Raw genomic sequence first — 27,157 nt, 5'->3', positions numbered from 1 at the left:
CAGAGATATAACCTTTGTTTATGAGTGCGGGCGAGCCTGCTGACAGTGTGTATAAGTCAAGTGAGGCCAGCCCACTCGGAGATCTACTAGCACGCATTAATCAAGCACCAGGGGAGGAGACAAACGCCTCAGCACACCTCCGCAGGACTTTCTAACAAGAGGGAGGGGATGACCACAAGGTTATTGTACCTCCACGAGACACAGAGCCACACTTTGATTCTCCACCGCTGCGCTGAAATGCCTCTCCATAAATGTCTACTAACTGTGAGCTGCAAGGATGACAGCAATAGACTTTTTAACGTCAGAGAGCGGTTCGTCTGGAGTCATTTCACAGCATGAGTTATTACCGCAATAATATCCGAGAGTGCGCCCTTCAGGGTGATTATGGCTGCGACAGTGATGCAGTAGACGAGAAGCGCAGATGGTGATAACTGGTTGTTATTATTGCTGCTTTACAACTGGTTAAAAAAAAAAAAAAAGATAACTCAGGAAGAAAACCAATTGAGAGTTTTTCCGTATGTTAATTATGAGCACAGGTGCAACTTATTCTTTACAGTCATCGGTTGAAAGTGTCTTTATATTCTAAATATATACATATTATAAATGTAGATTGCAAGAGATCAAAGGAAAAAGAACACAGCTTCTCTATTAAAAAAGAGCATTTTATTACAACAAAATGCTTATTTACAAGGCAAGCGATAATACCTCTGCTGGAAAAGGTTTTGTACCTTTACAAAAAGGAGAGGAATATGCATACACAGCCGGCTTGGGAATGATATTTGCATTACAGCAGTTATAGCTTATGACAGTGTCAATTCCACCCTGAAGTTTTACTTTGTCACAACAGGACTGATGGAAAGACAAAACTAATGTAAAGAAACATGGCTTTTTGAATAGTCAGACATCTTCACACAGTTCAAGCAGTGGGTAAAAAAAAAAAAAAAAGAAGTAAAGAACATCATCTCTTATTCACAGGACAACAAAATTCCTCATTCGGCAGGGATGGAAAAGAAGCTACATAGTTTTCCGCTTAAATAAAAACACAAATTTGAGAGGGCAAAATGATTCTAGGGAAAAAAATGTATGTTCATAGTAAGATCTGGGTGCATGTGAAATAGGACACAGATGCAGCTGAAGCACACAACAGGATTTTCCCATCTCTTAAGTTAAAAGAAAACTCCCATTAGCTTGAGTGAGCGGCTCATTATGATACCTACACCGATATTTGTACAGCCTCCTTGTCGTATTAAAGACTGAATGACTGGCATCACAGATAAGACTCCTTGTCATTGAGTTATAAAAATAAATATAAGTTGAAGGAGGAATTGTGTTTTCATAAAAAGATTCAGTCCAGGTATAAGTATTCAACTTACTGGTAGGCCCTGTTCAAACTACCCATGTGACAGTTAGGGTCTTTTTTTCAACTTGATTCCACTTAGCGAACGGTTTGAGTGTACTTTGACCAAGAGAAGAGTCCAACACGTCCATCAGGCTTTACACAGTGAGGAGCAACATACATTTAACAGATGCTGTCTGTGTTTGTCAGATGTGTTTGGAAAGAGACCATAAAGATCTTTCCTTGCCCTGCGTCACACCCCCCCACCCCCTGCTCATTCTCCCCCTCTGGTTCCTCAGAGCCAAGGGTGCCAGGCAGGGTCCATGCGACAGAGATTGTCCAGGCTGTTTGCTGCAGCCACCAGGGTGTTGACTTTACTCTCCCCTCCCTCGAACTGAGCCAGGTTATGGAGGCGTGTCATGATGGCCGTGACAGCCTTCTGGACCAGTGAGACGAGCTGCTGGGAGTCCATGTTCTCTGGCTGGCCGGCCGGGGACAGGGGCATAGATGTGTCCTCTTGGGTCTTCTTGTGCCATGCAATGATCTCATCACGAAGGACGGCCTTCAGGATGCCGTCCACCTATCAGACACAGAGGAGATGAGGATGTAAATTTCGAAGCGTGTACATTTTGTCTGTCGCTGGATCCTCAGACAATCACTGCTCATATTTAGAGACATTTCCCAGATGACAGTGTGGTTAGTTTCCTGTCCGTGCCCAAATTTAGCAAAGTAGCTGCTTAGCTTTGATGCAGAGCAAAATGTGCACGTAAGGGTGACTGCTTTGTTTCATCTCGTCAAACTAGTCACAAAAATGTGAAAATGTGATTATGATGCTGTTGCTATAAAATCTTGATGACATCTTTAAAAAAAAAAAGCCTGTCTGGAAAAATGTTACAAACTTAATTTAACTTTACTAAATTCAATCCAACAACAAGAGGAAAAGAAAAGATTTCCCATATTGAGTGTTAAAGTTTGAACCTCCCAAAAAAAGAAAAAGAAAAACAGACAGTCAACGCCCCCTCTTTAAACCTCAAGGTCTCTTTTCTAGCTTTTCATGGAGCTTTTTACTGCATCCAGCTGTTGTGCTCAATGGATGGAGAAGGTCTTTAATTTGAACAGAGGGGATTGCAATTTCCACCACATATCACTAAAGTTCAGTACTGAGTCACATGGTAACAACTGAGGAAGACCACAAGATGAGGTTGAAAGCTCCAGAGAAGCTCCAAAGGCATGTATGTGGACCGTGGTTTCAACAAATTATGCAAAACTCCAGAGGCACATAAACCTTTTCACAGCTCTGCAGAACATCTATAGCTGCTTTGCAGGTGCTCATGAGATTCCAAGCTAATGTGATAACCGCTGCAATCTATCGGCTTATGTGTCGCGGAATGCTGTTTATACACAATAAGTCTGCCAGTCTCCTGGGCACTTTCCTAAGCCATGCGTCCAAAATGTCCGTCATGGGAATGTGAGCAATTAAACATGATAAAACCTCAGTTTATATGAAGCCACTTCCAATCTTAAACATACACATAAAACAAAGCTGTTAACTCCAATTAAGGATGTGTCAATCAGTCTGGGGGAAATCTCTGTGTGTTGTTAGAAGCTCATTATGGTGGCACAGAACTGAAATACATAACCATCAAAACCGTGACGGGCCACAACACTAGCAATCATCACCTAACTAGGTACATGCTGTTCCCTACTCTTAGCTTAAGTGTTTATATGGTTTCAGGCAGCATTAGATTGTTTATATTCGTTTAAGGCGACGCTATATTTGAGTGAATGATTTTTGTGTGTTTGTTGCGTTCCCTGGAAACGTCTATTTTCTTTGACCACAACAAACACTGGCCTCTGGCACCAGTCCTCAACTAGTTCACATCATCGAGTGAGTGTTTATTTAAATCTTACGCGCTTCTGCTCCCTTCACATCAGCCAGACTTAAAGTATGTGCCAGAGTTATAAAGAGGCACCACACGCCTGTCATTATTGTCCTGCTGCAGATACATTATACAGCCCCTCTGACTGTTCCTGTTTTCATTGCGTTGTTTTTGTTTGGTTGTGCCTTAGATAAAACCAAAGAGGAAGTTCACTCAGTTTAAGTGCAAAACAATACCTGGGAAACCTAGTTGTTTAAAGCAGGCTAATTACAGAAATCCAAACTGTATTTTATGTCTGCATGCCTGATTAAAGCTAAAATTAAAGGAAAAAAATCTCCCTAAACAATGATTAAAATTCTGTCCCCTCCCAAATCTGCAATGTCCCAACAAGTGAGCCTATAATCATATGCTATATTCAGTCTCTATATTCATCTGTAAAACAATATAGTATCCTTATTCTTAGTTGTAGTTACCTTGAAGTTTGGCTGGGCAAAGCATCGTGCCACAGCGATCATGGAGGCAGTGAGCGGGCCGGAGACACCAATGGTGGTCAGGAACTCAGAGATGTTTGGCGTCAGGCGGAACGGAACAGGACGGTTCGCGTCCAGGTCGCCTGTGGCATCGTTGATGTCGAAGCGGAAGTAGGAGACGTTGAGTTTTCCTGTGTCCTAAAAGCAGAGAACAGAGTCAAATTTAAAGTAGCTGTCAGCAGTCTTACAAATGAGTGTGCATGTGTGAGGATGGCTGTATGTGAGAGAGGGAGGACATTTTAAATAAAGCACTGTTTAGAGGTGTCTGCTCAAAATGCTATAAAGCTATAAATATTCCTTTCTACAGTCCACATAGGCCCTGCCAGAAAATGACTCTTCTTCAGAAAGGCTACGGGAGTTACAAAACAAGCTCACACCAACGAAATGGCTGCCGTTATTGATCTGCGTGCTCTAGACACAGTAACATGTCAAACTATCAGCAGCAGAACATCTATAATCCTCAATTCACTCCCACTCCCCTCTCCTCCGTCGCTCCCCGCTGACTTAAATATATACAGCCAAGTTTTCATCTTTAAGCCTGCATTTATGTGCGAGAGGACCGCTACACAAGCAGCCATTCCGGGGAAGATAAGCTCCCTTATATGAAAAGGTGAGTGGCTCTGACAGCTTTATAGCAGAGCATTTCATTCCAGCTCATGCTCCCTCTCCTCCTCTGTCTCGCCTCTTCCCCTCCTTCTCCTTAACCCACCCCCACCCCCCCCACTCCTTACTGTGATTAGCTCCTACAGGCCCCAGCGGAGGGCCTCAAGGCAGTGGGCTGAGACACCAGAAACCCCCAGGAGGCTCTGATGTGCCCGCAGACAGTTGGATGTGGACGATGTGTTCAGAATGCTAAATCAACAGACTAGTGGCCAGCGACAGCTTCATTCTGGGGCTGGTGCAAATGGGATGACACAACATAAGTGTGGCACATGCGGCGCCTCACCACGGTGAACTTGACTGTGAGTGATGACATCTACTGAGTGAGTTTAAGAACAAATGTCAAGTATCAGCGGAGATACGGAAACATTTCCACAGGGCAATTCAACAGATTCTCAGGAGATGAGGCACTGCCTCAGGAAGACCTGTGTTGAAAGAATTAAGTCCGTAACTGAATTAAGGCCTGATGAACAACACAGAGCAGATGAGCTGATGCCTCACACCATCACTCGGCTCTAGGAGGGCCAACTTTAAGGAATAGAAGGTGTGTTTATGCAGGGTGGGGTATGATGCTACTACTGTGATGTCCTGCCCTTGCACTCTCTCTGTTTGTGTGTGTGTGCGTGCGTGTGTGTGTGTGTGTACACTCTCCGCACCGTAATCCTCCTGTGTCTAATGGGATCTGCGGAGTGGAACAGGCAGAGAGGGGGTTTAATACCAGCGCTTAGCTGCCCAGAGGAACGCCTGTCAGCAAAGGCCGATTAGGATCAGAGGGGAGGGGTGGCCAACTGACACAATCATCTTTAATAATGACTTTAAGAAAGCTGTCTGCGGACCCTGAGCACCAGACGGATGTATGTTGACTATGACACACACACACACACACACACACACACACACACACACACACACACACACACACACACACACACACACACACACACACACACACACACCCTCTTCAAATTGAAACGTCTTTGATAGCTGTTGAGCAGAGAAACTGAATATAACATTCTGTCAAAACATCCTTCGCATTGACAGCGACTGGCTGAGTGATAGGCCGAGCGTGAATGTCATAGGGGAGAATGGTAATTCATACGGCCAGATATGAGGAGGGTAATGGTGATCTCTTAATGCATCTATGAGAGTGTATATCCATTCAATTAGTTCCTGTCACAGCGATCACACTTGCCCTTGACAGAAGAGTCCAACATGTTTCTGTTAGCGTATGTTGGTGTGTATTTCCTACCTGTGCTATCTGCAGCATCTCAGGGTTGAGCCTGTTGAGGTGGAGCATGAACTCAGCCAGGCCTATGAGGGCCAGCTGGATGGTGAACATCTTCCGGAAGGTCCAGTAATCAGTGGCATTGGGAAAGGTGTGGAGGGCCCACTCCTTCAGCATGCTCCGAGGCACCATGTTGCCCTGCACCTCCTTCAGGATGTCCCGCAGGACCTGGCAGTAGACATGAGGAGGGGGGGTAGAGGTTAGGCGTGCAGTCATGGTTCACCTATTACTGGTCATCACTTTAGTTAGGTATGATTCAGTGTCCACAGTTCACCACTGATGGTGGATTTTCTTATTCCAGAGGCCAGAAGTAGACAACCTGAGCGCACATAATTTTCTAGCCGTCTAAAATATCAATGAAAAATATATCAGGCTTTTTTATTTAAGAATCAGAGCAAAGGATCTTTGTTAGTTCCTCTATTTCACTTTCACTGTGTTGAACCATCAGAAAAATGGCCATCAATTATAGCAAAGGCAGAGACATAATTTCTCTACCAAAAAGAGCCCTCAAAGAACAAAAAGCAATGCAGCCAAAAAAGATAAAAATTAAGCAACAAACTTGGTTGGTCTGTTTTTTTCTTTTTGATTGATAGCTAACGTGATAACCAGTCTCCAGGAACAGCCACCATAATTTTACAGTTTGTGACCTTGAGGCATAAGCGAATGACAACACAGCTTGTAGTGCGTTCAGCCAATCACGTGAAGGATTCATGTTGATGATTTTTAATAAAGAACACATTATTCTGTTGATGTAGTAGTTTGGCTGACAGCCACTGATTAATTCACTTATGAGAGCAAATCATTGCTATTCAGTGAAAACCATGTATTTTTCAAATTAACTGAAGAATCAAATGTTCCTCCTTTATGGGTTAGGAACACTAGACAAAAACAATAAAAAAAACTCACTGAATAATCTGACAAATGAATTTTCACAAAGCTGAAAACGATTGTCTTAACTATTCAAAAGCTTACATTTTGGAGATACATGGTTTTAACAGGACAGTGACTGTGACATGGCTACACAAGGCTATTGTTAAATTACAATTTAAACACATAGGCTGCATATTAATGGGAAGCAAAAAAAAAAGAGGCCACGCCCGTACCAATCTGCGCTGCTGTGTTTGTGCTGTCTATGTTGTGTGTGTGTGTATGCAGATGTATATGATCTTATCCATACCTGATGGCTGGCCTGTGTGCCTCTAGCCTGTACAGTGGCCAGACGATCATAATATCGGGAGATAGGGTTGTCATGTTCGATGCCCTTCTTGGCACAGCGCTGTTTATAGATTTCCACCAGTGACAGAGATGAAGGGTTGTCCTCTACTAGCCGCATCTGAGGCGACACTGCCACCACTCGGGGCACTGGAGAGGCGGAGGGAGAAGAAGAAGACAGGATACAGGTGGGAAAGGGGGCACCTACAACTAAAATACTCCAGAGTGGAGAAACATTTGCCATCGATCACTGCAAGGCAGGGTTAAAGAAGGTAAAAGGCTGTGCACTGGTTGCCTGGTAAAAGCAGTCTAAACATTTACATACACTGGCACCCCAAATCAAATCAATACCAGCCATTTCAGTTGGGAGGAAATGGGTTGGAAGGGACCGCTGAATTCCCCTTCCATATTTCCCCTTAAACAAACCAATCAAGTGCATAAATGGAGAGTGGGCAAACATCTGGGTGGAGGCAAACCACAAGGGGATGACAAGAGAGGAAATAGCGCTTGAAAGTGAATTGAAATTGTGTGTGTGGTGTCTGAATGAGGCAGACACAGAGAGAGAAAGAAGAAAAATGAAAGGAGATGGTCAGTGCCAACTCTTCTTAGTGGACAAACCGGAGCAAAAAAAAAAAGCAACTTTCCTTTTTTCTTGAAAAGCTGGTGATGATAGCACGATTAAAAAAAAACAACAGAAAAACAGAAATGCTCCTAACATAATCCTAGTGAAATATCATCTATGTTTTTAAACCTCCTGCACGTAGGCCCCATCTCTCTTATCTCAGGTCCTACCTGTGAAGAAGAGGTGCCTTTTGGTGGTCTCCTTTCTCTTTTCCAGACAGGGGTTGAGGAGGCGCAGGAGCTGCAGGACCCTCTCCTCTCGGCGTGACTCAGTCAGGCAGGCGTCGTTCATCACCAGGTAGGGGTAGATTTTACCATTGTGGCCGCGGATATAGAGACGACGCGCCGCAGTATTGTGTTTCTGAACAATTTCCACTCTGGGCATGAACCTGGAGAGAGGTGCAGAGAAACAGAACTGAAGTAATAAATGGTGTGGGAGGAATGATACAAGGGTTCGATTCTGTGTGATTCACTGCTTCTATAGAGCAGGTTAGTGAAAGCTTTGTATTTTTCTGACTCAAAATGACCAAGATTTATTACATAATGTCTTTAAGTTTGGATTAAAATCACTGGGGGATTCAGGACAGGATAATAGGCATGTTACCTATACTTTGTATTCATAGGTAATTCTATTACATTCATCTGTTTAAAATTGTTTACTGGAGAAAGAACTAAGTATCAGTAGAACAGAAAAGGGCATCTAAAATGCAATATGTGCTTGGTGGAGCAGAGCTGGTTTTTGCCTCGTGGCTGGTGTAAATTCACCCTCCTGTTTACTAGCCCCAGGTGTCCCTGTGTAGAAAAGTCCTTTACCTTGCAATCTTGATGTAGTAGTGCGTAGGTTTGGGCATGAGGAATTCCCCGGGGATCTCCACCTCAGCTGTCTGTGCAGAGAAGTTGCTGAGGAAGCGGCATTTCTCCTCAATGAGGAAGAACTTGGGCAGCTGCTTGGTCTTGGCCTCCAGGATTTTGATCCACTTTTTAAGCTTAGAGATCAGATTGTGAAGCTTCATGGAGCCTGGCACGCTGAAGTCAAAGTCTGGTAGGGGAGAAAATAAAAGCCATTGTTACAGCAGAAATCTCCTTATAGCACTGGACTTTTTAATCTCCCTATTTCCCCAACTCTCCAAGCGTTTCCCACTCTTCTCACCTGTCTTTATAATAAGCAATAAAAAAGCCAAAAGAGATCACCTGTGCAAGGGCCTAGTGACCTTAATGGTTTTGTATCAATGGCTGAAAGCAGAATGTGAAATTAAAAACTGAATAAAACAAAAGCACAGACAAAAGCTGATGCAGGCTGCCAGTGACTTGACAGTGGCCAGATGAAATCCTGAGGCTGGCTGAGGTCTTTTTATTTGGGGGAGGTCATCAATGTACTCAACTTTTCCTTCCTTAATTCAACTATCCTCAAAATGCCCTTCAGTAAGATACTAACCCCCCCCCCCCCCCCCCCCCCAACTGCTCCAGTGGAGCTGCTCCCGGCCGTCAACAGTACAAGACTAACAATAGTGAGCAGTTCCCAGGTGCGTTTGTATGTGTGTGACCTTTACCCTCCCCTGCAGCTATATGTTCCCATACTTATTGCTATAAATACAGATGTTTCCGAGTAACCTTGCCAAATAAAATACTATAAAGGGTTACAACACATGCAAACAGCAAACACAGAAGGTACTCAAAGTAGTGTCAAAATACAAGTAAGAAAATAAAACAGAAATAACCAGGATCAAAAAGGATAACACTCCAAAGCTTATTGGTCAGATGACATTTTATTGCAAATGTTGCAACGGCTGTTTGAAACCACAAATGGTGAAGATTAATTAAAGTGAGATCTGGGTATTTACTTTACCGTTATTTACCCAGTAACATGTACCAAGAACACCTTGTTATTCACAGCGATGGCCTAAGGGAGGGCAGTGGTTACACAAACTTACATCTGGGAAATGTCCATTATAAATATTGTGTTGCACTGTTGGTCACTCCACTCCAGCAGTGTGGTGCAGTGCCTTGCTTAAGAGAACTTCACAGATAAGTTATTCATGGCAGCACAAGGAGAGCTGTTTGCTCTATCGACTTAAAGCTCCCTGGCGGAGGAAGGGAGCTGATTAAATTAGAGCTATAAAAATGAGAGTCTTAAAGTATTAAATTCCTGTTTCAAGTCACAACTCATATTGCACATAACATATTGTGATGAGCTGTAGCAATAACAACAGAAGGAGGGGAAGTGAGCCAGGCAGGTTTTCCATTTTAGACTAAAGCCCCCAGGACATCTCTGTAACATGAGCGCGTGCGCACACACACACACACACTCACACGCACACAAACATCTACCTCTCCCATTTCAGTACACCCTGTTGTGCTGCCCGTTATAATGAATCCATGAAACTGCAAGGCCTTGCCATTTCAAACCCGTTCAATCTCTCCCAGAGTGAGACCTCCTAATACTTTAAATAAGCCCTTTAAAACAGCCAATGTTCTTTTCAGAGTGGCCCTATTTCGCTATCCGTCTGCCTGCAATTCACCTGCCTCGATACTAGAGGTAAAATTGAAACAGTCCTGAGAAATTGCAACCCGACAACAATTCAGCACCATAAAAGTGTATAATGCCTACAAATAGAAAAAGCGAGACATGCTCCGCTCCTTCAGAGCCATGAAGCAATATAGTAATATCATCCATCTTTATCAGATATGAGGCATTTCACCTGTTCATCTGGAGACACAGGAATTATGATATACCTCATAATGTTTGAATGTTTAAATTAGTTAAATGTCGGGGCGGCCTGATGGCGGAGTGGTTAGGGCGCGTACCACATGAGCTGATGCTCTTAGCAGGCGAGTGCCAGTTCGACTCCCGACTGGCTCAACTCTTTCCTGCGTGTCCCCCCCCTCTCTCTCTGCCCCTTTCCTGTCACTCTTTACTGTCATGTCAAATAAAGGCAAAAAAAATGTTCAACTGGTGTTTTAACATTAACATAAGGGTAATATTTTAACTGTTATAATTATCATCCTGACAGAACATTTTTTGTGTGGAACTTGATTCTTAAACGTCTGACAATGTTAAAAATATAGAAAGCTGCTAACAGAAACTGCAGAGCTGCTCTGTAGTGAGGGCAATTTAGCCTGTGAGACCAGAGGAGAGTTATTTTCAGTTCCCCTGAACTCATCTTTGACCCCTGCTCTGTCAGCTAGCAGGGGAAGCAGGATGCTGAGAGAAAGAGTGTGGTGTGGAAAGTAACCAGGCTGCTCTCTGACCTGTGTGTAGAAGCCAGGGCTAATATTCTGCCCTACCTGGCCTGCCTGACAGACCACAGCAGAGAATCAGCACTGCTGTACTAAATTATGGATCCAGACTCAGGAGGTGGGCCACCTCTGTATATAGAACTATCATTCCCTCATGTACTGCCCCGTTACTGACTGGCTGTATGTGTCCCACGTGTGTGGTGAGATGGAGTCGAGTTGACTTTATTATGTTTTATTTGAGGGTTGTGCTTGTGAGCATCTCAGAGGTCATCACAGCAGCAAGGATGGGAGTACAGGAGTTTCTGGCAATAAAAGTTCACATTTAAAGCTTCTGACTACCGTCTGAATGAAGGTACATAGGTCATAGGTGCTAAGCCAAATTGCTATACAGATTTATAATGAGTTACATTTAACTACGTTAAATATCATTTTAGCATGACAAATGACTGTTCAGGCACATAAGAAACTTGTGCTTTTTTTTTTCAGAAAAAGCTCTTCTGACAAAAGTCTCTGGAACAGATCCACTGCTAAAACAGTAACTCATGCAAATAGCATTCGCCGTAATTGGATTTGAATGCCTCCCTGCTGCCAAATGTTATATGTGCAAACATAAACCCATATTTTCCGGCCCACAAACCCTGTGAAAGCGAGTGAGCCACTAACGTGGTGCGCGGAATGGGAGCTTGGCTGCTCAGCAGCTCTGTAAACCCTGTTTGTTCCGCTCTAGAAGGCTTGTGTGGTTTCAGTCTCTGTCGGCCCTGCTCCCACGTCGCCGTGGGGACAGCTGTGTAGCGATGGTCGGCAGGCACCCTGCGAGGCAGAAGCCCTGGTGACGCCTGGCTGCGTGAGCACAGCTGGCACTGCAACATCTGGTAAGATTCATCAGCACAGCGCTCACCGTGAGTCTCAATCAGTCTTGTTTGTGTTGTTCATTCAGTCAGTCCATGTGCTGTTCCCATGCTTTTGCTCGCTAATGTCATCACACCTGTCTTCATGTTTCCTCTTAGGCTCTCCCTCCTAATGTAATGGCTTTTTTCTTACTTAGTGAGGTGATCAATTTTTCCCTAGCTGCTTTTTATTCACTTGCTCACCATGTCCCCAGCTGTATTGGCCACTCTCAGGACCAAGTGGATGGGAAAGCACAGGAGACACTGAAGAGCAGAGCAGGGGGAGAGGAAGGAGGAGGAGGAAATACAATAAAAAGGAAAGACCGGGGCATTTACTGTCAGAATAATTCACTGAACATATATGTGCAGTCAGTCCCTAGGACAGAAAAGGAGTCTGCAAAGAGGTTTATTTGAACACTGAAAGCTGGGGGAGCTGCGGACGGTCCTTGTTTAAACCACTTCCAGTGAACTGTGTTCAACTCCCTTATGTAATGTAGGAAAACAGACAGATAGATTCCAAAAACAGGGGAATGATTGTTTTGAGAAAATGTCTCAGAGGGGGCCTTGGCTAAACAACAACTGCACCTGTCCTGTTGGATTCCACAGCTTCCATATGAATCTGAACATGCAGGCCAAAATACTGGAGGCCTCATCATTGCCTTACAAGCAAACACATGAATATCACAGACTTTTTGCTTTCAAATGTGTTAATCCAAAACTGGGGACAGATCAGAGAACTGCCTTTCATTGCAGTGTGTCTTCCAACTCCTAATCTTTGATGTTGCATCAATGTACAACACCTGAGCAAATATGAAGATTGGGAAGGTAGAAAACGTGCCATTAGCTTAGAAAGGTGGTCAATTTTAAGACTGAGCTAGATACAGTCGATAATCAAACATGAATGTTGAGCCTCACTCAGGGGTTGTGAATGTTTGTAATGATAGTCCGACATTAAAAACCCTTTACTGGTATATCATCCTACCTGGATGACCTTGGTTGGTAATTTATTACCCACAAATTATCTTAATTGTATTGGGAATCTAATAGCTATTCTGGTATTGTTTTAGAGCAATACATAGCAGGGAGTGGGAATAAAGTATTTCATCTCTGTGCCCCAGTGGCTGAAGTAGAAGTAGACTCTTGAATCCATCTCCCTGTTCCAACATTTTGGAGCTATATTCACTTTTAGCGCAGGTAACAGCCTGTAAACAATGCTTTCAATGTAACAAGTTCCTGACAAACACGATAATACAGCAGGCTCATCTTTGATGCAACAGCACTTGACCGGTGGCTCTCAGTACTAAGTCTATAACAAAAGATAGTTAAAATAAATTTACATGTCAGTATAAAATGGCATAAGTTGTCCAGTGCCAACATCGTGAAAATCACTTAACTCACATCACTTTAGCCTCTGGTGGACTATAAAACTTGCATTGAGAATCCATTTTACTCTGACGCACAAAACTGCCAAGAAAAAAAGTAATTTCATTACAGTGCATTTCAGTGGAGAGATATAGTGTTTTACAGAGTTTTAAATGCTACCAGGACTGAAAACTTAACTTTTACACTCACTGGGAGTTCTTTCTTTCATAGTTTCTGTAGAGGCAAGAGCAAAATAAAGTCTTCTGCTTTATTTCATCAAACCTTGACAGGTTGTTAAGATCTTCACCACAGTGCTGCACCAGCTTAGATTAGAAATGCTGTGTAATAAAGACATAAAGCAGACAAACAGGCCCACACAAACACATACACAAAAACACAAACATTGCTGACCAGTCATCAGCCCCAATTCCTCACTGAAAATCAAATCATCTGGTTGGAAACCTTAATTACACTGCACAACACCAAAGCTCCAGCTGCTCAAAGCGACAGTGCAGTCTGTCCTGGCAGCACTGATATGAGCAGCACAAGTGTCCTTATAGACACAACATAACCGGTTCAATATATTGCCAAAGAGTGTAGTTGGGCACCAGGTTCATCATTTAAACTAGAGTAGACATACAGTAACAGCTATGCTGCTCTTTTTTGCTGAAAGGTGGCTGATGTCTGGGGCAGGGCTTTAGGGAGAGGAGCTCAGAGGTGTTGCTGGTTTCACCACCTGGCCAATCATCACACCTTGTCAAATATTCACAAAATAGCTTTTTTTGTTGCCTAAAAAAACATATGCCTCATGTTTTAAGTCTCTTCAATTTTACAAGTTTTTTAATGAAGTTGGACATAGGCAATACCAGCAATGCTAAATGTTAACATGGCTGACAGCTCAAAAAGTTCAAAAGTTCAAAAAGTAAATACAGGAAACAGAGAGCAGGCATATGCAGACAACAACGTCAAAATGAAAGGGTTCCTTCATGGTTGTTTTTCTTTCTGTCTGTTCTGTATAGTTCGATGTACATACAGGCAGAGGTGAGTATATTTAAAAAGCCATCCTACCTGTTGTGAACTGCCCCTTCATCTTCTGGAAAACAGGATCCTGCGCTGTGGCCTGAGCCCGACGGGCGAGTGACTCGGAGGCAGCGCTGGAGAACATGGTGGAAACATTGGAGACGTTCTCCAAGCCAACACCAAAGGTGCTAACCAGCTTCTTGACAAAGTTGAGTGTGTGTGGTGTGATCTTGGCGTCAGACACTGCCCCACTCTTTTCAAAGGCCACTGAGTAGCATTTAGCCAGGCCCTGCTGGAGCTGCCTCAAGACCTGCAGAGAGAGAGTTATATTAATATTAAATACAGTTGTCCTGATATTATTCTCCAGTCCAAATAACGTCTGAACTTTGTCAAATGGATATAGTTTAAAGCTCAAAAACCTCAACTGACACACATCAAAGCAACAGAGATACACAGACACACTTCTCAAGGAGCAAAGATGCAGCAATGTGATGTCATACAGCAACCGAAGCAAGGGAGAGGGGTGAGGAGGTGATGGTGTAGCATGCCTGTGCCCCTGCTTGCCCAGTGGAACGAAGCATAGAGCCTGCAGCTGCTGCTGTGTGCCTCAAACCATCACAGATAATCACACGGACACACACACACCAAAAAACTTCCAGCCCTAAATCCCTTGCCCCATCCTATACACTCACTGCACCCATCCATCACCTGTCTCAGTCTTCTCTCCTCCTGCTGCCTCTCCCTCTCCCAGACTTCCCCCAACTCAACCACCCACAGACCAGTTACCTTGCATGGAAGCTGCCCGGCATGGCTAAAACAATTTGGAGCAGTACCAAGTTCAGTTTGGACTATCTTGTCAGGCCTACTTCCTGCACTGGCATGCACGCAATTTGCTTGAGTGAAAAAAAGGCACTGGCTGAATGAATAATTGAAGTTGACAACAAAAGAGATTTGAGAACATTCCAGCTGAGACATAATTAAGTTATGGGGGAAATCTAGTATCTGAAATGTACATGGGTCTATTGGCTATTCTGTCTTGAATATAATCTGTCATTAGCTTGGAAGCCTGGCCTCTTTGTGGCAACATGCTAGTTAATTAGCGACAGAAGACAGTGATGACCTATTCACAGACAAGTCATATCACCTTGGACTAAACAGATGTGTTGGACTACCAGAGAGACAGCACCTGACAAACTGTGGTTGACCAGGTGGTGTGATACACACACACAAGATGTGCGAGCCAACTTGCTTTCACACATACGCACAGATGCATGACGATTCCCACATCCAGCTGTATTATTTTCTCACCATCTGATCTGCTAAAAACACACCCGTAGCAACAAAGGCAGACACACGCGACAACCAGCAGCTTTGTTCTTCTCACCTCTTCGTGCCAGTTCTCCCTGAACCACACCATCTGGTCCACGATGCCCTCCAGGGAGGAGAGCAGGGTGGGGTGTAGCTCCCGCTGCATGTGCATGATCCGGCTGCAGCGCCACATTGGGGCAGTGGCCCGGATAGGCCCCGGGTCAGAGGCCCCTGAGTGAGGCTGAGCCCCAACTGAACTGGGCTGCTGCTGTCCAGATGCATCTGGGGAGAAGAGTGGATAAGAGGAGGAAAGGTGTTGGAGAAGAAGATGTACAGAAAGGAGAAAAAAGGAGACAGAGAGGAAAGAGGAGAAAGAAGGGTAAAAGGTAGAGAGTAATCAGGATTGGAAGAGCAAACTGAGGGAAAAAACGAGCAAGGGCAACCTCTACCGTTTTCTGAAGTACAAACCATTTTGAGGGGCAGATAAACAGATGAGCAGTCAGGATATACAATGTGGAAAGTTATATGGTCTATACATACATATTCCATATGTTATAAACACATTCTTCATCTATATGTACCTTTAAATATAATAACTCAGCATGGTAACTGCAGAAAAGAGCTTTTAATGTTCAGAACGTGGTAAAGAAGAAACACACCACAGACAGCCATGTTTACTTACCGCTTTTGTAGCGCTCCCTCTGCTCGATCTTGAGCGTCAGGTAAAGGGTGCGGATAGGGAAGTAGACAGCCTGGGGGTACACTCGTCCCACCTAGCAGATAAAAGAGGGTCACAGATTACATTTCAAAGACTCCCCCTCAGGACCACAAAGGAGAGAGAGAGGAGGCAGACAGAGGTGGAGAAGGAGGAGATGGAGAGAGCGAGAGGGACAGAGAGATCCTGTTTGTGTCTGTGTGTCAGAGAGAGAGAGAGAGAGAGAGAGAGAGAGAGCGAGAGATCATACTGATACAGCCAGAAACCTCTGCTATAACAGAGGGAGCGTTTGAAGCTTTGAGCCAGGGGAGTTATGGAAGTTAAAAACATGTCATGGCTGAATTACAAAACTGAATGTGACTGATGATGAAATTGCCCTCAAGACTTTCAAGAAAAGTCACTGACAACATTGGAAGGCTTAATGGTTGAAGTCAGGACATATGAGGTTTCAAGTTTTAAACGCATAGCAAATTCACCTCAAACTTAGTGGAGTAGGATTCCTTTGATAAGTAATGCAGCAGGTGAATTCAGTGTATACCTTTGGTGTATAATTTATAAATCTGTCTCAGGTTACAGCTCAGTGTGAGGGTAGGATTAGTTAGCTGCAAGGCCTGAAGTTCAGCATCCAAGATGCATCGGTAAATGAAATCAAAATTCTCAATTCATGGTAAATGTCTGCTACTAACCCAAATGAACAATTCTTTCAACAGGAAATTAGCAAGCGATCTTATCAGCATACATGGTAGATATTTTTTCTTCTTTATTCAGTTTAGTATAATATGATCTAAAGATCTATTTAAAGTTACATCTGGCACTAAACACTTTTGACAGGTGAGTCTTCTATTATAGAACAATGCACAGGGCAACACTTTGCCCTTGATAAGGCAAATTCACCTACTGTAGGTTTCCTTTATTAATTATCCATTCATTTGGTCCTATAAGCTCAAATGGCAATACAGAAAATGTTTATCTAGATACACACTGATTCAGTCAAAGCTATGTACAAATTCTCAAATGCCCCCTCTCTGTGGCCACAATCCTAATTCCACACTTGTCACCAAATTAATTTCTAAAACATAAGAGGGCAACCATTGTGGCACATCACACACAGAAACTGTAAAGGAATCACCCTTTGAATGAGAGAGGTAAACTCAACTAGACACCGATATATTTGTGTGTAAACTGTAAACACTGTAAGCAGTTGTGAAATAAGCTCTTGCCCACAGCTTCTTTTCAGAGCATTTCCAAAGGTAGTGATCTTACAGTACAGCTCTTAAAATGATTAGTTGTATTATTAAAACTGACAGAAATGATGACAAAAGATATAAAAACAATAACCAGGTTGTGAAAAACTACAACAGAGTTTTCCTTAAAATTCTAGGTGGAAGAGATCTGCGAGCCTGGCTTCAGGCCCACTGGATATTGGTGAAGACCAAACCCCAAGGTTCTCTCAGATCTCGGAGCAAATTTCACAGGCTGCAATTACACAGGTACCCGATCCCTTCTAGACTTTCTATATGTCTGGAGGGCAGAAAGGGATACCTCTACAACTCAACAACAAAACTGAGCTCAATACTGACTAAAGGTGAGTTGAAGATGGATAGTTGTGGTAGTAGTGGTGGAAAATATAGGAGAGAGATGGAGAAAGAAAGAGAAGAAGCTTTTTTTCACACTTTAACCTAAGGCTAAATGTATTTTGGAACCTCTAAGATTTTCCTGACTCGATCGACATTCCTCTGACACCCAGCCCAGGTCTTCAGAGGGACTCTCAAACTGCACAAATCAAGATTACACAACAAAAATGAGCTCAGGTTTAAGGCTGCCAAAGATGAGAATAGGTCAGCCAACAACTAACTAAAACATACTGTAGTTCTCCTCAGGCTATATGGACGACCTAGAAGAGCGGTTCCAGATCTCGGCAGGTCTCAAATTCTTCAAGAGACTCAGTTCCCTAAATACACGTAAGTCACAACTCTACATGTTCAGTCAGCAGTAGTGTGCTGTAAATGCAGCACCAAGGCAGGGGAGACCGATAGGATTAACTCTGTGGTGAAAGAGGCTGCTGCTGTTGGAGGTCTAAGTCTGGGCAGCCTGGACGATTCAAAAGGGAGGAAGGAAAAGTTGTATGAAATTTAACTACATATAGGAAAACACTTCACACTTCCTCAATGGTGAGCTGATATAGTTATAGTGCACCTTTAGTCCCCACCAAAAGGTGGGAACTACTCTTCAGTGGCCACAGAAAATCCACTGAAGTACAATGCTTTCAGTACAAAAAGCCACAGCCTCAGTCATGAACTACTCAAAATAAATGAGTGTTACCTCTTTCTACTGCAAATTTGCATAAATGTATAAACTAAGCGTATGTATTTAACACAAGTGAATACTATGCACATACCTCTTCGTATTCTTTAAGTTTAATAATGGTACATTTGCACACTATGTACTTGTAAAGTGTTCTGCCATTGTTTACACACTGCCTTAATCTCTCATATTTTATATGTACTGAATATACAGTAAATGTTCTGCCAAAACGACAGATGTAAAATGAAAAATTACACCACTGAGATGAGAAGTGAAGGACCAGAGTTGAGAGTAACAAGAAGAGGGAGTTCTAAGTGGCAGCTAACAGCAGCATTAAAGATGAAAGAGGAAGTACAGCAGAGAGGAAGAGGAGGAACCAGAGATCAGCACGCTAATGGGAAGATAAGAAATGTCATACTTTGGCGAGGCTGAGGTGGGCTGAGGGGAAGAGGGCGAGTGGTAGACAAGGAGGAGGCAGCAAGGGAGGATGGGAGTGTGTGTGGGGAGGGGTGTTGAGATTCTCTGTTAACTTCTGATTCATCTTCCCGCCTGCCCCCAGGCGCTCTTCTCCTCACCTTCATCAATATTTCAACATACGTTTTTTAAACATCCCGCCGCCGCAGAGAAACTCTAAATAATTCAGGCGAGCGGCAGAGATAAAGCCTGCCATGCATTAAAATGTGGTTCTCTTTACATAAAAAATGGGAAGAAGAAAAGAGGGCCAACCTTTTACCCTTCAGTCATTACAGGGTGATGAGGCAGACCAAAGGAAGGTCTGGATCTCCACAGATGGAAAACCTCTCCATTCATATACATGCAAAAGGCAGGTACTAGTTGAAGTGATTCAACTATAACTAAGAGGCCACAACCTTTTAACAACTAGGTCTCCTGCACAAAAAACATCTTTTAGATAGATAAGACACCTAAAAAAGGATTAATGCGGTCTAAAAAAAATCCAAGATAAAAACGTATGTGCAAATTATTCAGCATATTCATTAAACAGCTAACTTGCATTAGGCCAGGATGTTAACAGGCTTAGAATCCAACCATCTGCATGTTAAAAGGTAGAAAGGATTCCCAAAGTAATCATCACTTCATCACATACTTGGTCTGTCTTTTCATGATACTACATTGTTACATTACCCACTTATATTTTAAAGCGCTGTCTCTCCCTTCCTTTCTCTCTTCCCTTCTCCACACTTTCTCTCATATCCTCTATACAATATTCCTGCTCTGCTGAGAGGATTGGTTGTTTGTTATAGCAGACTACTCTTTGAAGATCACCCTCTTCAAATTGTGCAGAAATAATACTCCATTAAGCAAAGCAAATTAGTCCTCGGTTTAATTACTAGCTCTGTTCCCGCAGTGCGGATGCGTACGATATTAACTTTATAATCATTTCTTGAACAAATAATTTAAGAACCAATTCACCAGGGACTGGTGAAAGCCAATAAATTGCTAAAAGGGACAGTGAAAGAGTCTGAATGCTTAGTTTGGTAAATAGAAAGCAGGAGAGAGGCCACTTTGGTGTGAATGCAGTTAATTTATCTTGATTAGAAAGATGTGCTTGAGCATTAATGCCAACACACCAGCCAGATGTGCCCCCCCACCCCACCCAAAATGGATGAAAAAAGCCAAGGAAAACATCATCAATGATTAACTGTAGAAGATTAACTGTAAAAGCAATAAGAAGAGGGAAAAGATGATTTACAAACATATTCTAAATGGTAAGATTATCTGACAAAGATGTTTGACAGATGTTTTCAGTGAAAGCTGGTAACAGAAATCAGAAGAATTTGGATTTTTTGTCTGTAAAGGCCTCACCTGGCTGATTAAGTTCAGCAGAGGTTTGCCTTCTGAACCAACCAGGCAGGTCAGGAGCTGCGGTATCCATGCCAGCCACTGGATGGGCGGGACTCCAATGCAGTACTTGTCCACTGCGTCTGCCAGAGTGTTCTTGTCATCAAAGCTGAGTAGCCACAACACCTAGAGGTGAAGGTAAAGTCAGGAGGTGAGACAGGTAAGAAAAGGACGATCGAAAAAAAAAAATTAAATGCAACACTGTTCTGCCAAGGTAGAATATTACATACATTTCACAACAAAATAACTTTTAGACACCAAGAAGCAAGAGGTAAGGACGCTGTCATTAATCAGACCATTGCTGCTTTCTTGGCTCTGTTCACAGCAGCAAGGGGGCTGCAAAGGAAGGAATGAGTACACCTTCTCCCTAAGATCAAAGCTGAGCCAATATGGAGTTGAGCTCTCCTCCCCTGGTGTGCTTGTGTGTGCATCCACATTATGATGAAGACATTAACCCCACTCAAAGCCCCCCAGGCTCTCTTCAGTGAGCCAACCCGGGTACACAGATTGTGTACAATTACTGATAATGACTGGTCATCTCACGTCATCCATCAGGACTAAGCACTGCCAACCCAGCTTGGCAGCACAATACCAGGGAGGGTCACCAGAAAAATATCTAACTGGAATGTGAAGCTAATAGAATCCATTATTAGATCAGATAATGACAGTAATGCCTGATGTTAACACTGTACGTGGCAAGACCATATTTATCATTTATCCAGCCTGACACAAAGAGGTAGCTGGTAGCTTTTGCTCTCTAAATGAGTGCCTCTAATCTGACTCTCCTGCGGCTCTTTGAAAACAGAGACCCAGAAGGCAATTTAGTGAAGTTTTCAAAATTTCTCAGCCCCCTCCAGTCCATTAATAATAGAAAACAGACCGTTTTAAAAAGTGCTTTTAATGATGCAAAAAACCTACCAGGAAGAATTTACCTAAATTTGCCTCAATTTTCTTTCATTTTGTGCTGCGATCATCTGATTTGTTGCCTCTTTTTCTGATATTGAGCACAACCTGACCTGAATATATAATGGCAGAGCACAGGAGCTCTCAGCCTAGTATGAGAGCATATAGAGGTCTTTCTGTGCTAAGCTCTGGAGGGACTGCAGGGACTGTGCCGAGTGCATCGGTGTGTGTCTGTGTAAGAAGGTAGGATGCTTGTTAGCAAGGAGTCCATCCCTTTACCTCCCACCCAGAGCTTACTCAACTGGTAACTGGCATTGGACTGTTTGCCATTAGTCTGTTAACCCCCCATGTGCCAGAGGATGGCCTTCACTCCACCATCGATCTGCCATGGGAACCCATCCAGATTGTATACCCCTGGACTGTAATCAATAAAATTACTACTCTCTGCTTGTAACTGTGGCAGAGTCTGGGAGAGGGAGGGGAAACAGAGTCTTCTCATCAGTACCTATAATATATGGGCTGGATAGGGTCAGGGAACAGGGGAATTAACTGTGACCCTATTTGAGGCTACTGATTTTATAGAAACAGAGGTAAGGTGCAGAAGTGGTTGCTGACATGCTATTTTCAGGGAGAGGGAGAGGGGGAGAGAGAGAGAGAGAGAGAGAGAGAGAGAGAACATTCTCACGCATGAAACCTCAACAACTGAGGACAAGATAAACAAGTGATGTGATGTAGTGATGCTGTCGATATTAGCACTTCAAGAAGTTTCACCTGCCACAATTGAGCATATATAATCACACAAAAAGCCTCCTTCCCAGATCTCTTGTCACCTTAGCTAGGTATTTGCGGGACTTGCTCTCGTTTTGGTGGCGGCAGGCGTGGAGGTAGCAGGTAATGGCAGAGACTCCCAAGTGGAGCTGGCGGTCCTTGACAAAGATGTTCTCCAGATAGTCACCCCACATGGCCCAGGCCTTCACTAGGACATCGTGCATCTGTACAGCTGCTGAAAAGGCCTTGTTGGCCTCCTCAGACCTGGAACAAGAAGGGAGGGAAGGTGGAGACCGTTAAGGAGTGTAGAGAGAGTAAAGATGCAAGGGCAAGAGAGCGAAGGGAGGCAGCTGGTGGGGAAGGAGAAGAAAATGGAAGGGAGGGGAAGTCAGAGTGAAGAAAGGAGATACACAATAAGGAGGGACGCTAAAGAGGGGGAGAAGGGCTGAATGAATCGAAGAGATGGATATAATATTTGTGTCAAGAGAGGAGAGGGGGGCTGAGGGAGCTAAATAAAAAGAGAGAGATGGAGTGTGCAAGAAACAGATGATGATGATGATCATATTCTATATTATGTACTACACATCAATAAGCACCGTATTTCATTTGCTGTAATCTTCAAGGCCTTTCCACTTGGCATTACAGAGTAAGCATTTAACCCAGCATGAATTAATGTCACCAAGGGTTCAGCTGTTTGGCTACACTGTCATATGAGTTGAACCCAGTCCTATCATACTGTGCAGATCAATCCATTTAATACTGGGTGACATACGAGCTTAACACCTTCCTATTTAATCAGAAATGACAGAGCCTCAGCAAGGTAAATACCTCAGCGTATGATCTGTATACAAATACATTGACCTTGAAGAGCATTGCTACTGTTTTGAGAAATCTGCAGGCTGATAAATCTGAGGATCCCTGGGATTTTTATCCTGGTACTGCAATCTAGCAGTCACACTTGAAGTATTCAATTTGGACACAGCTAAATAGCAGGCAAAGAAATAGTCAGGTGAAATCTGGCAGGAGACCCAAGTTTTGACTGCACCATTTATGCTGACAGGGAAATATATTCTGACTCATCAGCTGTTTTTACCACGCCAAGCGGTTCCTAACCACTCGCTGGCACGCAGTCTGAATAATTTTTACACACCTCTCAGCCTTTGATTAATAAATAAGATGCAAGAGGCACCCCGAGACACACAACCTTGCAGTCGAAACAAGGAGACAGGCCTGTCAATGAAAAAGTCTTACTGAGCTACAGTTGGTGAGTGGACTTCCATTTTAGGAATGCTTCCAGAAGTACTCTTCCACTTACTTATAGCGAAATGGTCTCCCAAGCCAATCAATTAAAATGTGTTATTATAAAAGGCATTTTGGCATGTGATTAAGAAATGGGAGCTTGATTGCTATGGGAGTCAGAGCCGAAGACCCTCCAGTAATATTTAATGGGGTTGCCTCCGTCACTTTGCCAGTGTTAAAGTACTTTAACAGTTTCTACTACCCAGCTCAACAGGAGCATGGGCACCCAACAGACTGTCAAATCTCTGACACTCGTTTAATTGAATGATCCCAAAAACCTTAGCACATGTGGCTGCACATGCACACATGCGCACGCGCACACATGCGCACGCGCACACACGCGCACGCGCACACACTCACACACACACACACACACACACACACACACACACACACACACACACACACACACACACACACACACACACACACACACACACACACCAACTCTCTCAACCCCTAACCCCCACTCTGCTGTTAATTCTCCCCCAGTGTAGGGGAAACTTAATGATTGCAATAAACCCTGCTGAGGTGGAGGCAAGTTCTGCTGATCCCATAGATTCCTGCAAATTGCCTCAAGTTAATTATTGAGCTGCATATACATTTAATAAGCCTTCCTCAATTTGTCTTTCACCCCTCAGGATGCCATGTCACGTCAAAGATGACAGGTGAAAAGAGGGTGCTGAGGGGGAGGGGGGTGTTAAAGAGTACGGCTGTGGGCGTGCATAGCCCAGTAAAGCATGGAAAGAGCAGTGGTATGGTCCACAGGCAATTCCTGTAGCCAGAAACATTACTGATACTGTCACAAGCTGATGACACAGATGTAAATTAACATCTATGCCACATCATAGGGGTTACCTGGTAACATCATCTCAGAGATGCGTCAGCAAGAAGTACTTATTAAATATATCTGCCATGTCCTCACAGGAACAAAAAAAAAAAACACTGACACAGTTTGAGGACAATGTGATAATGAACAAAGGGAAGTCAGAAGGAACGATTTTGACCGTCAAAAACAAAAGGTGGAAGAAGCAAATCTAAAGTTGGTCACAAAGTGACAATGCTTGTGTGAAGGTGGTAAAGTAGTCAAAAGGCCCTTTTATACAGTTTACACTAAAGTAAACAAACTGGTATAATGCTGGAAAGCCCGGAATCAGACGCGCAACGTGTAACACAAAAGCATTGTTGTCCTGTTCTGCCATGACAGCTCTCTCTTTTACACAGACACTGATCTGGCTCTATGACTGCCTCCACTGCCAGCATAAAACCGCAACAAAAATGCCCACCTATTCTGTGTCTGTAGCAGCGTAACATTCCCTCCTTGAACAGGCTGTGAAAAAAGGGCTAAAGACAGAAAAGCCGGAGCCTTAGTGGACATACTTGTTGATTTGAGCCAGGAACATGCCCTTCAGAGCGTAGAACTCAGCTGTCATCTCCTTGGTGAAGTACTTCAGGTTGGTTGACTCTATCACCTCCAAACCCTGACAGATAGAGCAGATAACAATGGAGGTTTAACTTCAAACAAAACGGCAGTAACGTTCATTGATGCAAGAGAGAGGAATCGTAAAGATACCACAACATTTTGTTTCAGACAGGGCCATAATTACAGGTGAAAAACAAACAAACTGCTAGGTGTTCATTAAGAAGTAAGAAAAGAGGTGTTAAGGGAACTAAACTTCCATTATGGTGAGCCTCTGATTAGGTGTCCCCTATGTACTGCTGTGACAAACGATGTGTAGCAGGAGAGAGAGACAGAGAGTACCAGAGGATATGAGATAGAAGAGAGAACGAGAGAGAGGGAGAGGAGTGTCTACTGGCACTTTTAATGACTTGTGGTGTGCTGGACTGCTTCTATTAATCAGAGCACTCCATGGGCTTAAGAGCAAGCTCCTGAGTTACACTCTCTTATAAGTCTCCCTGCTATAACTTGTCACCTCGAGCCACCCCAAACACTTCTTGCTCTTACTACTTTTCCCACCCAAAGTATCACTAACTATGCTTCCAGCTAATGCCATCAAAAATCCACCCCAAGTACTTAAATGACCCTACATGCATCAAATGTGCTCTTCTTCAGTAGAGACTGGCTCATTTCAAATTGGAGCATTCATTACCACGGTCCAAATCTCTTGCAGCTGTGCTACATTATGGTGCAGATGTTGCACGGGTACGATTTATTTATCATGTTTTGATCACATATAATTAGATTGTACAAGCAAAATGATTTTTGTTCTTTCGAGAGTGACTTTGCCGATAAAATATTTCACGAGCTTAAATACAAATTTATATACTTTCTAATGAAACCAAGAATGATTTTGAACATGAGAAAAACACTACATTTATAGTTGTAATACACTGATACATAATAAATTTGTAGTATATTATTAATTATATATATTATTAATTATTCGGAGAGTCTTACATAACAATCCTAGAGCTCAAATATAATGAGATTACACCAATCTAGTGCAAGTATTATTCATGATAATGCTACACTTAATTTGACAAATTACTTTGACAAAAATGTTTTTATCAGTAAAACATCACAGACAAGGGGCAGAATAAGACCCAGATAAGTTTATGATCGCATATGAATCCATATTTTGTGACTTGGTCAAATAAATAATGAATTAGCGACAGATCTGCTAACTTGAAAAACAGTAAAAGAGAGATGGTCACATTCCTTCTTACCTGCATGCATTCATTCTTGCCCATGACACCAGCCAGCTGCAAATAACATTTGACCTGCTGCCTGATCTTCTGGAAGCAGTCCACAATGGGCACTGTAGGGATGGTGTGTATACGACTCAGAATGTCCAGAGCCACATTCACCAAACCCTAGAGAAACAACAAACGCAATTAAAATGTTTAAAGAAACCTGAGAAAGACAGAAGTTAATCATGATGTTGGTTATTGATTCATTCTTATTTCAAATTTATATGATAAAAGCAGAATGAAGCATTACCTGTTTACGTGCTATCTTGCCATACTGAATGATAGCAGAGGCCGAGGCATGAACTCCTAACATGGCATTGTTGTTGTTCGGATCATGCTGTGTGTTTGTCTCATACGCTGTCACTATGGCTGCGGACAGGGACGATACAGTCATGAACGTGGCTTTTCTCTTAGTACAAGTGTCACAGTTTAAAAAAAAGAGCAAAAGAGGGCAGCTTAGAGCAGTATGAAGACTGGGGATCTTCTAGCACTCTGAAAGCTCTGCTGTCATAACACAGAGGGCACTGGGGACACTCAATGTATTGAACAATAAATGGGCCATGGCGATGAATTTCATCAAGAATATTATATTTCACTTTAACATACGTTTGAAGGCTGTCATGTATAAATGAAGTGGATTTTATTGGCATGGTGCTGCAGAACCAGCGCTATTATTTCAGCTCCTCACAGTGAAAGTTGGAGCTCAAGTTGCTTGACACATCACATTTTGCAGTGGCTGCCCCTCTGAATGGTTTCAAAGTGACCGCGGGAGAGAGCTGAGCACTGAGCAAGGTAAATATGTGTGTGTTATGTCCTGCAGTAAGAGAGAGTGCTTTAACAAGCTGACATTTGAAAATGTACGGAGACCCTGAGGTGGTTCTTCACTTTGTGGCCTTTTAAAGAGGACCCCTTTGTAGTAAACCTAAGCACCAAAATGAGGGTATGTCTGCATGAGAGCGGCACCCTGTAACACACCTACAAATTGTAAAAAGTCACGCAAGTAAACAGAAATACGTGTTTCAAACATAGATGGGTCAGTCAGTGCATGTGTCCTACCTTGGTAGTGGTGCTGGCGCCACATGAAGATGCTGCTCCAGTGGGACAGGTCATCAGAAACAATGGGCAGTCGGTTCCTCCAGGTTTTCACCACTGTCTTCATGTCATGGAGGCTGGTGTTGCGGCCCAGGTTAGCTGGCTGAAGCCCTGCATTTATTTGGGCTGCTTCTTGCAGCTCAATTATCTGCTGTGCCGCCTACAG

At 43.2% G+C, this 27,157-nt stretch overlaps 1 protein-coding gene across 1 annotated transcript in view; it reads right to left on the bottom strand.

Annotated features, from left to right (window-relative positions):
* Positions 1-641: 641 nt before the first annotated feature.
* Positions 642-27,157, bottom strand: part of trrap (transformation/transcription domain-associated protein) — an 81,624-nt gene continuing 55,108 nt past the window's right edge. The window contains exons 58-72 of the mRNA XM_071462115.1: positions 26,956-27,151; positions 26,150-26,268; positions 25,876-26,022; positions 24,568-24,668; positions 21,951-22,152; positions 20,182-20,343; positions 16,021-16,111; positions 15,415-15,620; positions 14,079-14,340; positions 8,338-8,563; positions 7,696-7,913; positions 6,869-7,053; positions 5,656-5,859; positions 3,690-3,884; positions 642-1,916 (exon numbers count right to left, since the gene is read on the bottom strand). Coding sequence (XP_071318216.1) covers positions 1,632-1,916; positions 3,690-3,884; positions 5,656-5,859; positions 6,869-7,053; positions 7,696-7,913; positions 8,338-8,563; positions 14,079-14,340; positions 15,415-15,620; positions 16,021-16,111; positions 20,182-20,343; positions 21,951-22,152; positions 24,568-24,668; positions 25,876-26,022; positions 26,150-26,268; positions 26,956-27,151 — 2,799 coding nt within the window. The 3' untranslated portion in view covers positions 642-1,631. The remainder of the gene's footprint in view (positions 1,917-3,689; positions 3,885-5,655; positions 5,860-6,868; positions 7,054-7,695; positions 7,914-8,337; positions 8,564-14,078; positions 14,341-15,414; positions 15,621-16,020; positions 16,112-20,181; positions 20,344-21,950; positions 22,153-24,567; positions 24,669-25,875; positions 26,023-26,149; positions 26,269-26,955; positions 27,152-27,157) is intronic.

This window comes from Trachinotus anak, unplaced genomic scaffold, assembly GCF_046630095.1.
Source record: "Trachinotus anak isolate AG129_WGS33_773 ecotype Australia unplaced genomic scaffold, CSIRO_AGI_Tana_v1 ptg000025l, whole genome shotgun sequence".
NCBI lineage: Eukaryota > Metazoa > Chordata > Actinopteri > Carangiformes > Carangidae > Trachinotus > Trachinotus anak.
This window is presented reverse-complemented; position numbering and strand designations above follow the sequence as displayed.